The sequence below is a fragment of the Heloderma suspectum genome, chromosome 12 (assembly GCF_057233095.1).
Source record: "Heloderma suspectum isolate Gila_16-S chromosome 12, 16-S_ref, whole genome shotgun sequence".
Lineage (NCBI taxonomy): Eukaryota > Metazoa > Chordata > Lepidosauria > Squamata > Helodermatidae > Heloderma > Heloderma suspectum.
Window position 1 is genome coordinate 26,347,304 of NC_139469.1, and position 16,191 is coordinate 26,363,494.

Here is a 16,191-nt window from a genome sequence, read left to right on the forward strand (position 1 = left end):
CCCTGAGGCGACTCTATGGTTGCGGGCGGCTGGGCGCGCTCCTCGCGGGCGGCGGCGGGAAGGGCGGGCGGCCATGGCCAGAGGTACCTCCGCTGGGCGCCCTGAGGGGGCCGGGGCCCCTCCTCAGGGGCACGAGCAGCGGGGGAGCCTCACGGAGCTCCCCGCACGCCGTGGCCGCCGGCTGCAGGCGCTCGGGCAGGCAGGCGTTCGCCAGGTTCAGCCTCCCGCTCCCGTCGCGGGGAGCCGCAGCGGTTGGATTTCTGCCCGCTGGCGTCGTTGCCCGGCGTCAGTGGCCGTGTCGCTGTATGCAGCAGCCGCGTGGCAGGCAGGCAGGCAGGCAGAAGTCTGCCAGGTGTAGCCTCCCGCTCCTGGAATGAATGGATGAATGAATGAATGGAATGGTTTATTTCATTTCCATGCCGCCCGGCGGCCGAGGCTGTGTCTGGGCGGGTCACGAAAAGCGAAGCCCAAAAGCGCGGGGCGAAACAACATGGAAGCGTCAGAGCCGCAATAACGCTGCCAGAGTGAGACCTAGCAGCGGCGCTTCGCCGGTTGGATCTCTGCCCTGCCCGCGTCATCGCTGAAGTGCGCGGAGCCCTGCTTGAATAGCGGGCCTGTGCGCACCGGCTGCTGGGGGAGCCCTTGAACTCATGCCCTGCTCGTGGCCTCTGTATGAACAGGATGCTGGACTAGGTGGACCCTTGGTCTGATCCAGCAGGGCTCTTCTTAGGTTCCTGTGTGTGTGTGTGTGTGTATGAGAGAGAGAGAGAGAGAGAGAGAATGCCGTATTCAACAGCTGCATGACAGGCAGGAATCCACCCGGAGTAGCCTTCCATTCCCATAACAAAAAGCTTCACTTGCTGGATTTCTGCCAGGTCCACGTTGTTAAAATTCATAGCGCTCTGCTTTAATTTGCTATCATACAATGTAGTTTGCAGCTGCACAATTGGTAGAAGTCCACCAGGAATAGCGTTCTATTCCACCCCTCTTTTCCTGGGGGTGGGGAGCTTCACTTGTCATCCAGCTGTTAAAATGCAGAGGAATTCTACCTTAAAAACAACAACAGCAACAACCAATAATGTATTTAACAGCGGCATAACGGGCAGAAATCCAACAGGTGTCAGTTCCTGAGCAAAAAGTTCTGCTGTTGGATTTTTGCCTTTCATGCTGTTGTGAAAATGCACAGAAGCCCTGTTAGGAATGGCAAAAATGTATTTAACAGCTTCATTACAGGTGGAACTCTACCGGATGTAACTTTCCATCCCAGGGGAAAGTTTCATTTGTTTTAGTTCTGCCTCTTGTGCTTTTAAAATGCACAGGAGACCTGCTAAGGAAAACGTCCAACAGGTTTAGTTCTCTGATTCCTTTTAACAAGAAGGTTGGATCCACTTGTTGGATCATGGTGGAGCTTTGAAATACATTATTGTTTTTCCTAGCAGGGCTCCTATGTTGTTAAATGCACTGGAGCCCTGCTTCAAAAAATGACATATTTCACAGACATAGAAATTTAACAAGTGAAGTTTGTTTTTGGTAGGGATGGGGAGCTGCAGCTGTTGGACTTCTGCCTATTAGGCAGCTGTTAAATGTGCAAGAACCCTGTTAGGAAAAAAATAATAATGGAAATCCTATTGTAGCTTTCTCTCATCTCCGATGCATCACTTGCTGGATTTATGCCTGCCACACAGCTACTAAATCACAGGAATCCTGCCAGGAAATAATATTTTTCTGGTGCTTGACAGGCAGAAATCCAACAAGTGACACTTGCCTGCTATTTTGCACTCTCTGACAGTTAACTTAGGGGTCCCTCCCCTCTTTGGCTATGAAGTAAGAGCAAGTAGTTTAAATAACAGGAATTACATTATCTTTAGCTTAACTGCTCTGTTTTCTCTGCAGTATGGCAGCATCCATATCTGAATGTCTTCAAGCACTTTAAAGTGGAGGAATGGAAAAAGTCCACCAAGGAGGGTGATGTGACAACCTTCATGGTAATGTCAAAAGTTCTTGACCTTTCTTGGGAAGTTAACTGTAGCCTTGAGGTTAGGCACTCTCCTGGTCACCTGTGGTGAGTGAAAAAAGCTTGCAGGTGATCAGATGTGGTTGCACTACTGCTGCATATGAGCTTTCCCTTCCAGGAGTGGATGGAAGGCGACAGAAACAGCCACAGTTGTTTCTGCTCTTTCCTTTGTTTTCCCAGCTGGTAGTCACTGCCTCTGTAGTTCCTCTCGCTTCTGGTATATTATGTTTCCAAATGATGCCCTTGGCATTCTTGAATAGGAAATACAGGAGCATTTTAAGAAGTGCCTTTGTATTTGTGGACAAAATGAAGTAGAAGATCTGGTGTATTATTTGTTTTGTTGCCCGCTATATAAATAACTGACAGAGATATTTATTTCTGATCTCACAACTAAATCCTTAAGTTTTCTGGGCCTTTGTAAAATCCATTTTCTTACAGAAACGGATATCATGTAACATACAGGGCAGCTATTTGCTAAAGCCTCTGAGAATCTTAGAACTAAGATGATGGCGATTACTCTTCTTTGTTTTGGTGATCAATATATGTAATTTGATCCTCTCAATGTGCTTTACTTCTCTGTAAATTCCTACCCCCGGTGTGAATTGTGATGACCTTTGGTTGATGTGATAAAATGTCTGGCTAGCTAGCTGGCTAGCTGGCTCCTGGTAGGAAGAGGCAGAGCCTGGATGAGCTGGTAGCAGTCGGATCCTCACGCTATATTCCCCAACTGGAAAAATGCAGTGATAGCGCCATAGCTTCTGAAGCCTTGGTGTGTGTGTATTCTCCCTTTTCCCTGCTCTCTGGGAAAGAGCAGGGAAAAAGCAGCTAGCTGCTTTCTTCAGCAGCTAGCACAGGGGTCCCCAACCTTTTTGGACCTGTGGGCACATTTGGGAATTTGAGAAAGTGCTGTGGCCACAGCACCATTCACCCATGGAGGATGTGGCTAGTCACATAATGGCTGCCGTGGGGGCCTGGCTAGTTAAGAAATGATGGTGCTGGAGGAGAAATAGCAAGGCTAGAGGTGGGGCGGGGGAGTGGAAAGAGTTGCTTCTTGGCCCCGCCCAATCTTCTTCTATCCACACAGACTTTCCCGTTTGCTCTCTCTCCCCTCCCACCCTCTAGCCTCCTATTTTTCTCTGCCACCCCCTTTCCTTGCTATTTCTCTCCCTTCTTAGCCCCCAGCCTTGCCCTTCCTCTCCCACTCACCCCTCTATTTTGCTGTTTCTTTCCCCTCCCAGCCTCTAGCCTCTCTATTTCTCCCCCCCAACCCCTTTCCTCTCTATTTCTCTCCCTTCTTAGCCCCTAGCCTTGCCCTTTTCCTCCCACTCACCCCATTATCTTGCTCTTTCTCTCCCCTCCCAGACTCACTATTTCTCCCCTCTCCTAGAGTCTAACCTTGCTCTTCCTCTCCTCTCTGCCCTTTTGCCTTGCTTTCTCGGAACCTCCCTGCTGAACAGTTGATCAGCAGCACATTCAGGAAGGAGAACCTGGTGCCCTAACAATGTTCAATTTTGTATTAATTTTTTTTAAAGGGGGGCAGGGAGTGAAGAGCTCTTCGGGCGCCATTGGATGTGCCTGTGGGTGTCAAGTTGGGGACCCCTAAGCTAGCAGAAGGGAGAATGTGGATACAGAAAGCATGGTACTAAGCAATGCATTCCTAGCTGGGAAAACACTGTGGGGCATTCTAGCTGACATGTGATCTTTCTCCTCCTAGACAGAGAGTGCGTTTGAGATCACATTTGAGAGAACAGGGAAGACCGGGAGAGAAAAAGAATACTGTTGTAATGCTGATTTTCCCCCAGCTTGGTGATTCCTGGGTTATTGTGTAACACAAGAGTCCCAACTTTTCCTTTATAACCACAGACCTAATGTCACTTGGCTATGTGTTTTTATGATTCCATTCTACGCTCATTCACACACTTTCCCTTTGTTTATCAAAGGGCAACTACTGTGTGTCACATTGAAAAAGATTTCAGAGGGACCCAAAGTTGACTTTAATAATGACCAGTGGAAGTATTTCTAAGCATGTGTAAAAGTCCCATCCAGGCACTGACCAGACCCTGACCTATTTAGCTCCCATAAGGTTGCTGCATTATATGGCTTCACACTAAAGCTCTGCCCTTTTTTCACAAATGTCAGAATCTTAAGCTGCTGGAGGTCTCAAACCAGGGGCCTTCTGGGAGTTGTGCTGGAGCCTTGTTCTCTGTCCCTTTCCAATTCTGCATCAGATCAAAGGCAGCAAAACAAAATGCTTTGCTGATATTTGCTTAAATTGTGTTAACTGCAAGTGTGCCATGTATTGGAGATGGTATTCTTAGTTTCCTCTGTTTCATGCTCCATTTATGAGATTTGTTTCTCATCTTCCGCAGGAAGACAGGGCTTTCTTTATTTTATTTTCTCTGTTCAGGACAAGACTCTGAAAGGAACAGTGTATCGCATCAGTGGTGCAGTTCCTGCCAGTAACTACCTCCAGCTTCCCAAGACCAGTACGCAGTCATTGGGCCTTACCGGTCGTTACCTCTACATCCTCTTCAAGCCGGCACCAACCAAATATTTCGTAGTGCACCTGGATGTTGCCACAGAGGTGGGTGAGAGTTTCTCTCCTGATTACTGACTGCCGGTGGTGTAGCAATATGAGCAAGAGAGTGGTGTGAGGTGCTTTGAGGCTGTGCAGGCCTCTAGTGGTACTTGTTTGCTAGAGCACTGAGTGGAGATTGCCTTTCTGGGGGACCTATTATGATCCTGTCGCCAGCTGCTTCAAAAGTGGTATGATGCTGGATGCAGAATTTGGTTTCCTGAGCATGGCAGCTTTCATTTTTATAAAATGCAAGTGTCTAGTCCAGGGGTGAATCACCTCAGGCCTGTGGGCCAGATCCAGCATTTGGCGTTCCCATAATGGCCACACAGCCTTTCCCTTGACCTCCAGTCAGCATTTGCACGTTCTTTCCCCCATTCTGAAAAGTTGAAATGCCTCTCTCAAGACTTAGTTACTGCCAGTAACACCTTAAAGCTAAAATATGCTGCTGTTTTTGGCCCCACCCGTTTTGCCTTTGGCCTCAGCCACCATTGGAATACACCCCCGAAAGCTTCTCCAAAATGGAATTTGATCCTTTGACTGGAAGATGTTCCCTGCCCCCAGTCCACTTCTTATGGCTGTGAAGATAGGCCTGAAAGTACATGGGCAAGGCATGGTGAAACCACGAGAGAGTCCCTAATCCTGCTGAATATGGTTTCTCTTTGCCAGGAATGTGTCAGGTTCCTTCTCTTCCCCCTTCGCAATCAACACACTTCAGGCTGACTACTTTATTAGTTAACTACCTTCTTTACAAATGCAGATTCTAGGAAACTCTCAGACTGCAGTAAAACAGCTAATCCACACATCTACGAATATCAATAGAGACAGAAATGGAAGTTAGGGAAGTTGCCAGAGTCTGGGCAAGAACTTCTTGGCCAGACTAGCTTCTCAGGGGTGCCCTTCCTTTAGGGTGGCTCCCTCCTACATGAGCTTTCACAAGTGGCCAACCTGGTGGAGCGTCTGGGCCCCACCTCTAACTTTTTCCGCTTTGCTCTGCGACGGACCCTAGCATCCCTCAAGTCGTGCCCCTCGCTCTCCTCATCCTTCTCCAAAACCTGGGTTCTCATGGTGGAGGAAGGGGGGGGGGGCCCTTCAGGCTGAGCCATCTGTCAAAGTCTTAGGAAGAAAGTATTGCTATATCTGAGCTCACTAGGGAGGGAGCCTCCCCTTGTTCTGGCTGTTCCTGTTCTGAATCTGAGCTGCCAGACATCTCCACATGCTCAGGTTCATTCCTGACAGAATGGCAGTGCAGTGCCCTGCATAGATTCTTCCCACCTGGCTCACTTGTAGAGTGTGTGCTTGTATGCAGAAGATGTCATGTACAATTGCTGGCACTTCCAGCTAGGGGTGTACGAAACCCCGCTTACCTGGCTCCGCCGGGTTCCGCAGGTGGGGGGAGGTGCTCTGTCCCTCCCCCCAGAATCCTCGCCGGGGGGAGGCGCTCCGTGCCTCCCCCCAGAATCCTGGCCGGCTGGCTCCACTCCATGGCCAAGCCACAGAGCAGTCGGCCAGCTCCGGCGGCCTGCAGCCAGACATCCGGCCGCTGGGCAGCTCTGCAGGGATGCAAATGGCGGCTGTCGTAGCCGCTATCATTTGCGTCCCTGTAGTGAGCCACGATAGGCTACGTAAATATTTACGTAGCCTATCACGGCAGGGGGAAAACCCCAGTGTACGCAAATGGCGGTAGCCGCTGCCATTTGTGTAGGCTGGATTTTTTCCCCCCTCTATGTAAATATTTACGTAGCCTATCACAGCAGGGGGGAAAAAAACCCAGCGTATGCAAATGGCGGCGGCTACCGCCATTTGTGTATGCTGGGGTTCCCCCCCCCCCGCCATGATAGGCTATGTAATACTTACGTAGTCTATCACGGCCTCCGCAGGGATGCAAATGGTTTCCCTGCGTTAGCCGTGATAGGTCACGTAAGTATTTACATAGCCTGTCACGGCTGAAGAAGGAGGACGCGAATGGCAGCCGCAGGACGGCCGCCATTTGCACAGCAGCGTGGATGGGAGCAGGTAAGTGCTCCGTTTCGCGTGCCTTTCGTGTGGTGGGGGGGCGGGCACTTTGTCCCGCGTGCCTTTCGTGGGGCGGGGTGGGCGGGGGCTTCGTTCCGCGATGTTTTTTGTGGGGCCAAACGCACTGGCATTCGGCCCCACCGAGATCCGTCGCGGAATTCTCTGACATCCCTTCTTCCAGCTAAAAAGGAATTTGGGGTAGGTGGGGAGGGAAAATCCTCTCTCTCCCCCTGAAGCCCTAGAGAGCTGTTGCCAGTCCAGGTAGACAGGACTCAGCTTGATGGCCTGACTCTGTATAACTATGTTAATATGTGTAATGTCTATATGACTAGTAGATTTATTTATTATTATTTCATTTGTATCCCCGTCTTTCTACCAGGAAAAATGGCATTTCCATCAGCTACATTATGCAAAGTAGTAAACGGTGCAAAATAAATTATGCAAAACTAGGAAAACATGCACACTTGCCTCCATTGCATAATCTGTGCGAGTGACGGTGTTCAGTTTTGCACAAACTATTGGTTATTTTGAGATACTTCATTATTAATTCTTAAGCACAGAGTATTTTCCTCCTGCACATTGAGAAAACTGACCCCAGTGAATAGGTTTCATGTCTTTAATTCCAGGACAACCAGGTGGTCCGCATCTCTTTTTCTAACCTCTTTAAAGAGTTCAAGTCGACAGCCACATGGCTGCAGTTCCCGTTTATTTGTGGGGCAGCCAAAGGGTCCGTCTACGAAAGCACAGCCAAAGCTTCCAAACGAGGTAAAATGACTTCTGAGGTTCTTTAAGCAAGCCAGCTAGCCCTGCATGCCTTCTGATTTGGTCCCCAAGACTCTAGTGCAGTGATGGTCACTATTTTTCAAGTGCGAGCAACTTAGGCTCCAGGCACTGCTACCAAGGCTATTTGCGGGCCTGTCTTAGGTTGTGCGGGGCCTCTCTTCTCCCCCGCCCTCCCCAAGGCAAGCAGTGACTTGGCTGGAAGCCTTTTCGGGCCTCTCTTCCTCATCCCCCTCCACATTGTCTAAGCAAGGCCTCATCAGTCCATCACTAAGCAGGTAAATACCAGCAGGCTCACTTGGTCCTTGGACTGGGATGGGTCTTTTTCTCATCACTGAGGGGATACTCTGTTCTACTCAGTGCAGCAAAATGTCCCAGTGCAAGTCCACATTCCACTCTCTCTTGCCTACACATTCAATTTCCCCTTCACCTCCAGTGCCTGTGCAGTGTATCGCTGAAGCTAGCCAGTCACATTGTTCTTTGCCTCTTGGGCTTGTCCCCCACCGCAGCTGATTGGCTGACTGCACCTGCGTCCTCCTCTTCCCCCTGACTCCCTACTCCTGAAGCTTCCTCCCATAGCCCAGATCACAGCAGCCAGCCCACCAGCACTACGCAAACAGTCAGGCAAGATTAGAGTGCCCCTGCTGAGAGCGAGCAGCTACTGCAGGAGAGAGAGGGGGGAGGGGGGCAAAGAGCCACACTTGAGATGATTGGGAGCTACCAGTGGGCTGTGGGCCTTACAGCGACGAATTCTGCTCTAGTGGCTTAAATCAAAGTTCCTGACAAGCCAGGTTGTTGATTGGGCTGTGAGTTGATCTTGTGGGGAGAGGAGAACACGGCTATGGTTGAAGAAGTAGAGCTTGGCAAAACCCCCAAATAATACTTCTTGGGTATTTATAACTTTTGAGTTTTCCCAGCACTTCCAATTCAGCTTGGCAATCCTTCCAGTGTTCCTGTAAAGTAGGATGTGATAGTTATCATCATACCTTAGGGGAGAGAAGTTGAGAAATTTTTGTTTCCCTAAGGCCACCTAGTATTTCTGTGGTTGAGGTGAGATTGGGGACTTCCTGGGTCGCAATTCTTAAGGAAATATCCAAGGCAGGTTAGATTGAACAGTCAGAAATTTATTAAAGCGCATCAGGGCCGTGGGAGAGACAGACGAAACTGTGTCTCACCCAAATAAAAGAAACAGGATGCATTTATTCAGACTGAAAGTTGGAGAACAAAGAAAACACACTACACATGCTCAGAAACCATTTAGCACTCAGCAACCGTCTTATCAGCACAGCAGCCTTCTTATCTTTAGGGATGAGTTACTTTGGTGGATAAGAATTTCTTGCCTATGAGAAAGTTACAATTCTCATGCTCACACACTCACTCACTCACTCACTCTCAATCCCATCAGGCACCTTGCCTGAACCAAACTACTTACAAGGCTTAGTCAGGCCTACCTTCACGATCCCCCCTTTGAGCCTATTAGGCTCACCATCTATACTTGTTACCAATTGTTCAATCAAATCTTTATTTCTCTCTTTCTCTTCTTTTCACATTTTTCTTTGTGTGTGCTTTCTGACACACTCTTAGCTGCCACGCTGCAAATCATTTGAAAACTAGAGAAGGAGGCATGTATGATGGCAATTTTGCATACAATTTGGGGGGCTGGGATTTTTTGTGTTAGTGTGTACAGGAATTCAGGCGAGTGCTTGGTGTGTTTCTTGCCTTCAGATCTGGTGGGCCTGGCCCCCAGCAACGTCCGGTGGACTTGCCTGATGCTCGACCTCTGCTACATTCTCTCCCTATACTTGAACAGAAGCTATAGCCATCTCAAGAGTGTCAAGCTCTGTTCTAACCTGCTGGTGAAAAACCTGTTCACCAGTGACTTGCTCTTTGATCCAGGTGAGAGTTAAGTAGAGCTTGTGCAAAGATCACTCCCTTCCTGGTTGTTTAAAATGAACACTTGGCTGCCACCTGTTCAAGGCAGCTTGATAATTAAACCGCTTGAGAGTGCGTTTGAGGTTTGGGCCCTAATTTGCTTTTTACCTGCTCAGTCCTTCCCATCTCTTCCTTTTTCCATGCATCGTATCGTGATCTTGTGATGTGACCCTAAGGCAAGAAAATGGCCAAGCGCATGTGCCACGGAGTGTCATGAGTCACGGTTGTTTCTGTGATGCAGCAAAATGCTTTGGACGTTGGCTCTGGATACCAACGTGGGAGAGTGTAACTTCACCATACAAAGCCTTTCATGAGTCAGACATGAGTGGAGAAGTGGGGCCAGTGGGGGCTTCTGGCAACGCTAAACGCAATTGTATCCTCATTTCTAGCAGGCTGGAGATTTTACTTGCACTGATGCAGCAGTACATCAAAATATGTATATTAATTCAGACTTACCGAATTTGAATTAATATACATATACATACAGCTGTTGAGGCCTGTAGCGTGGACAGAACATAAGAAGAGCCATGCTATATTTATTTTTTTTATTTGTTACATTTATATCCCACCTTTTTTTCCTCTTGCAAGGAACCCAAGGTGGCTTACATTATGCTTCTCTCCATTTTATCTTCACAACAACCCTGTGAGGTAGGTTGGGCTGAGAGTCTGTGACTGGCCCAAAGTCACCCAGTGAGCTTCCATGGCCCAGTGGGGACTAGAACCCAGATCTCCCGGCTCCCACACTAGCCAGTACACCACACTGGCTCAGACCGAAAGGGCCATCTACTCCATCTACATGAGCGCAATAGTGCCCTCCTGCTTGTGCTCCCCAATGACTGGTATTGAGAACTGTACTGCCTCTGATATTGGATATAATACCTAGCTGTCAAAACCAGCAACCATTTATTGCCTTTTCCTCCATGAATTTGTGTAATCCCCTTTTAAAGCTGTCCAAGTTGGCGTCCGTCACCACATCTTGTGGTAGTGAATTCCATAGTTAAAACTATGTGCTGTAGTTTAACCCCAGCACATGGAACCCCAGAAGGCCAATTAGTGATACGATGCTGACTAGCTTGCATTGGTACAGATGCTGGCACATTAGCAGCAGTTTCTTGGCGCACCATAGGATTGGGCTGCCTTATTGTGCTTTGTTTAAAAACAAACTACAATTCTCACAGGAAGTGGATATACAGAGACTTGTCGTAGTGGCTGGAATTATTTTCTCATGGAAGTGCTTCTGTCTCCTTATTCCCTTTCTGTGCTTCTAGCTGTGACCTTCTCTGAGGCTCATCAGTCCAAACTAACGTTGCATGGTGTTTCTCCCATGCCACGCGAAATGTCATTTCCTGTGCCAAAAGGCGAGACTTGGCATGACCTCTACGATTATGTTAGGTATGTTTTGCTAAATTCTGTTTCTGTATGGAGTTCCAGCAATCTTCCTTTTGTTTCTCTTTCTAAGTGATGTGTCTCTAGTATGGAGATTAAAGAGATGGGGGGGGGGGTGAGTGTGCTGTAAAGGAACATTACTAGGCTTCTTGGATGTATTTAATTAATTTATTTACAGCACATGGATTGATTGATTGATTAATTACATTCCTATCCTGCCTTTTTTCCTTCCTTAAGGAACCCAAGGTGGTGTACGTAATCTTCTTTGTGTTGTGATTTTAGCCTCACAACAACAACCCTATGGGGTTGAGAGTCTGTGGGCTGAGAGTCTGTGACTGGCCCAAAGTCACCCAGTGAGCTTCCACAGCCAAGTGGGGACTAGAACCCTGATCTCCAGACTCCCAGTTCAACACTCTAGCCACTACACCACACTGGCTCCCAAAAAAGGCTCCCAGAGTGGTTTACATGTAATCAATTATACAAGACAGTCCCTACCAGCAGGCTTACAATCTAAAAGACACAACATGAAAAGAAAAGGGATTGGGAGGGAGGAGGAAAACAGCAAAAGTCAGGCATCAATTCTTCATTCCAATGTTCTTATAGGTGTTCTTTCTGGCAGGAAGGGGTGAAGTGGGCTCCCTGCAGCTGCTCTCTCTTTGGCTGATGTCTGGGGCCAGGTTGCAGGGAGTTCACTTCATGACAGAGTGGGATTTGAACATGGGTCTCCCCAGCCACAGTGTTGCGCTGTTTCTGTTCCAAAGAATCCAGAGTCTAAGAAAAATATGAAAAGTTTCAGAAAAAAACATTTTATAATGGGGCAAGTTCATGCAAAATCAGAAATACTTGCATAAACTGGATTGATTCTTACTTTGAGCACTTTGGTGTATGGGTGCAGTGTCTGAACGCTCTGCCTGTACTGCTGATTTAATCAAACATAAACACGCTCACCCTAGCTCAGGTAGCCCTGGGGGACTCTTCCATCCTGCCGAAGTGCTGTGCCTGCTGGATTGGTGCAAAATCAGGTGAAAGCATTGAGGGCCAAAGTAGACATCACATGTAGTTCTGTTATCTTCTTGCTCAGGTTTCCTTCTGACGGATCCAAGATGCCATTTGACTCTATTCAAAAAGGCACTTTGAATCCTGCTGCAGGTAAGTGAATTAATGTGGGTGGCTAGAGGGAATTGGAAGCTCTTCATGTAGAAATCCCCACCCCAGAACAGGATCCGTCCCACACAGAATAAGCCGCATAAGCCAGGCCACGCTATGTCACAGGCAGCAAGTGGATGCGAACAAGGCATATACCAGGCCAGTTCGCACGATTGCTGCAGACCGCTGAGGCTCATTTAAGCCACGTTAGTTTGCTGCACATGCCGGCGGCCATTTTGAATATTCAAGCCATGGCTTATCACGTAGTGCAAACCCAGCAAGGGTGGCTTATGCGAGGGGTGGTCCACCGTTATTTCTCATTGAAGAAACCCTTGATAAACTTTTGTAGAACTTGAGAGTTCCCTAGAACACAATTTGGAAAAAAAAAAACATGAAAAAAAAGAAGTTGGGCAATAGGACATGATCCTGATTGTGACAGCACATGGCTTGCTTTAGACCTGGGATAGACTCATAATAATTTCCAGTTTTTCCTGGAGGTCTTCAGGAGCCTTACAGCGCAATCCTATACATGTCTCCTCAAAAGCTGGTTCAGTTGAGTAATTGAACACAGTAGAATTGCATCGCACATATCTTTCTTGTGTCCCTTCAGTTGTTCATATAGAAGATGATCCAGTGGGCCAGGTGCCAAAGGAAGTCTCTCTGAGCAAGCCTGTTCGAGACAGAGTGTCTCTTGTCCAACAAATTACCAGCCCCAAAGAAGTGAGTAAGCCTTGGTCATTATTTCTTTCACTCTGAGCACTTCATATCCCAAAATTCACTGAGCAACTGTAGAATTTGGATCGCTATGACATCTGTAGGAAGCATTGCTCTATAGCAGTTGCCTCTGGCAAACTGATTTGGCCCTCACTGGAAGTAGGAGAGTTATGCAGGGTATTTTTGCTCTGATCTCTGCTTTTCAATGTGTCTCCTTTTCTCAGATGCCTCGCCAGTCTCCCCTTCTTGCAAAGAACATCCCCAAGATTCACCGGGCAGCCTCTGAGCCTCTGCAGACCTCATGCACTGTGGACCATACCTACAGGAGAGAAGGAGCACAAGCCAGAGGTGATTCCCACCTCCCAAGATCCCCAGTGGATGATGACAGCATTCATGTTTATGCCCACAAAAATGGGGAAGTTACTGTCCATGCGGTCAGTTTTGATTCTGATGAGGTAAGCAACTGCTCCATGCACCGTAACCATGCCATGACTGCTTCATACACATCCCCATGACCAGCTGTCCTAGTTTAATAAATCCATAGCTTGCGTTCAGCTCTGATTGACAAAGGTGGTCAAATGAGAAAGGGTTATCTGCTAGTCCTCAAGAACGTTTCGGCAATACGGCCCTCTTTACCTGCTAGTATCTCTAGGAACAGTATTGGCTGCAAGTTTTTGAGGATTCCCCCTCCCTCAGTGAGTCTGTCTTCTCACTACCATTGTCACCAGCTGCTCTTGGTCCCCTTTCCCATCATGGCTACTGCTTGCTTTCTTGCTTGGTAGGCAGAGAATCAGTGAGCGAGGAAGCAGTGGCATCCACTGCTCCCCTTCTCACCATCACTGTTGTCTGAGCCAGAGCGAGAGGCAGGTGAACAAGCAGCTTGCAGGAAGAGGAGGAGCAAGTCCAGGGGGCCAGGCTCTTGTCAGTGGGCCAGCGTTGAGGTGTGGCCCCTTGGAAGGTGCCCAACCATGCCTACCCTTGATGCCAGCCCTCTCTAGGAAGAAGTGTTCTATGGTAGTTGTCTCTTGGATAATTGGGAGATTACAGCCAGTGAAAGTGTTCAAGAGCTTATGGGGAAATATAGTAGAGAAGCCATGTGGGATTCAGCCACATGCCTACAGTGAACGTCACCTTCCTTGTAAGATTGCACAAAGAATGTGAACAATATAGGAACCAGTCAGTCCTGACTAACCTCGTATGGAAGTACCTACTCATGTTTACCTTAGTTCACACGAATGCAGCCTCTGTTGATGCACGCTTCCTGTCTCCTCTCTTTACAAAAATCAGGACTTTCGTAAGAGTCAGTACGCATCACCAAGGCAGCTGCTCTCGCCCATACACTGGTTCCTCTCAAGGTGAACAGGTCATTTGAATGACTGGCCATGAGTGGAAGCTACCATTTTGCATGCACTAACCATCCCACAACAACACGTGTACCATTATATATTGCACACCCACAAGCGTTAGTTTGTGATGCTGCTTTGGAAATATATAACTAAATAGCAACACGTGAACTTTTGGCCAAAATGTCAGGGGGTTAAGTGGGTCTCTTGTCCAGTGTTTGAGTAGGTGTAATCTCCTCTCTCCCTCACAAAAGAAACATACTAACACCAACACTACTGTATTTTGCTTGCTTGTCGGAAACCCCCCTAATAAAAATGTTGGTAATAAAAAGTTGCTAATAAAAAACGAAAATATCTGTTAATGATAACTAACTTCCGATAGGAGATGGCACCTTAAGAAGAACAGTAAAAAGTCAGCTTTCTTAAATGTGTCCTTACTGGCCATGTATGAACTTAGTACAATTTATCTTTGGTTGTGGTGTTTATATAGTGTCATCAATGCATCTAGCGCTTTTCAAAGTAGATCTTTGCCCCATGGGAGACAACAGTGAAAGCGGAGGGTGCTGGGGGCAAGGTTAAATGGGAAGAATATGTACTTATTTGAGTTACACATGTTTAGTTTAAGGCACAATCCTGTGTATGTTTACTCAAAAGTAAGTGCCACTGAGGCTTACGCCTAGGTAAGGATGGCAGCTTTGGTTACAGTAGAGACTAAGGGGTTGTGCCAAAGGCTTCATGGAAAAGTTGGCAAGTAAGATATTTAGAATATAAATATAATTATAGCTTATAATATTTATTTATTACATATGTTATTTGTGATGTCGTGTTTCATGTATTTAGCAACTTTGAAATAGTTGTGACAAGCACTGTTGGCGCAGCTGCTCAGTTTGACACAGACCAGTAGAACGAGAAGCAGGAGCGTTTTCTACCCAAAATACTGTGTTCCTTCTCCCACAACATTTTAATTTGCTCTTTGTCTCCCCAGAATGTACATACACAAATGCCAGGACCTAAGGTGATCTCTGCCAAGAATTCTGCCCGCTCCACGGTGAGAGAACAGATCTGCCATTCTGTTATTTTAAAGTATAACTCTTTCATGCCCGCTACCTTTTCATCTCTTCTTGTTTCCTGGAAGAGGTGCCTTGAGCTCACAAATATAATCACATCAGGCCCACGGAGCCACTTCTAACTGGCTGTCTGAGTCTCTGCCTGTCTCCTCGCCTCTAGTCACTGCTTCCCAACACCAGTTTCTGCTGCTTGCAGTGGCTGCTGGTGCTGCAGTTCTGGCCACCAGCAGTGGGTACGTGGAGCAGATAGGGATGTCGGAGGAATCTGATTTGGGGGTGGAGCTTGGAAGTTTTCCCCAGCCCCCCAGATGCCAGCTCACAGATCCCTGAGCTTGTCTGACTCCCCTTTTGCTGAGCTGGGAAAGCTCACTGTTCCCTGCTTTTACACACGCTGCCATTTTGTGCAAAATCGCAGGTATAGCTATTTATGGAAATAGCGATTTGCACAAAATCGTGGCTGTAGTTAGTGCGATTTGTGCAAAATCGCAGGCATAAATGGTTATTTACGGCCACGATTTTGCACAATCGTGATTTCCGTAAATAGCCACACCCGTGGTTTTGCCCAGAATGGCGGCTTGTGAAAAGGTGGGAAACTGCAAGCTCTCACCGGGCACCCATGGACCATCTGGTGGCTTGTCCCACGTACCCCCCATGGTCAGGCAAGCGGCAGGAGTCTGGTGAGCGGTGCTCAAACAGGGCATGGGGGAGTTGGACCACCCCTAGCTGCAGATAATGAATACAAGACCAGTGGAGGCTAGTTTCAGTCAGAACCAGTCAGGACTCTAAAGGAGCTATCCAGTACACACCTTGGATAGCTCCTTTAGAGTTCTGACTGGTTCTGACTGAAACCCGGGGCAGATTTACTGCCCCACTGACATCGGAGCCACCAACCTCCACTGCATAGGATGCTGCCTAATGCCCGGTCCTACCATTGGTCTGTCTAGCTCAGTATTGTCTTCTGGCAGCAGTTCTCCAGGGTTTCAGATGGGAATTTTTCCCTGCCCTACCTGGCAGGGAAAGATTCCAGACATGGGGCTTTCTGCATGCAAAGCACGATTTTTCCACTGAACTACAGTATGGCCTTTTGCCAAGGGAAGACCTGTCCCATTCTGCAGTGCAGCTTGGTACCTCAACAACTGTTGTTTAGCAGCATATAAGGATTGCTCGCTGTAGTAAAAAAGATGGAGGCTAGTGTCAATGTAGAGTTGTACGTAGGGC

General features: G+C 47.8%; 1 protein-coding gene across 2 annotated transcripts in view; it reads left to right on the top strand.

Moving 5' to 3' along the window:
• The window catches only part of WDR90 (WD repeat domain 90), a 56,355-nt gene continuing 40,164 nt past the window's right edge, over window positions 1-16,191 (top strand). The window contains exons 1-10 of one of the 2 annotated variants that reach the window (XM_084818873.1): window positions 1-83; window positions 1,894-1,985; window positions 4,422-4,598; window positions 7,232-7,370; window positions 9,111-9,281; window positions 10,586-10,709; window positions 11,785-11,852; window positions 12,460-12,569; window positions 12,788-13,018; window positions 14,892-14,954. In XM_084818873.1, coding sequence (XP_084674999.1) covers window positions 74-83; window positions 1,894-1,985; window positions 4,422-4,598; window positions 7,232-7,370; window positions 9,111-9,281; window positions 10,586-10,709; window positions 11,785-11,852; window positions 12,460-12,569; window positions 12,788-13,018; window positions 14,892-14,954 — 1,185 coding nt within the window. In that variant the 5' untranslated portion in view covers window positions 1-73. The remainder of the gene's footprint in view (window positions 84-1,893; window positions 1,986-4,421; window positions 4,599-7,231; window positions 7,371-9,110; window positions 9,282-10,585; window positions 10,710-11,784; window positions 11,853-12,459; window positions 12,570-12,787; window positions 13,019-14,891; window positions 14,955-16,191) is intronic. The other variant, XM_084818874.1, reaches the window with a different exon arrangement.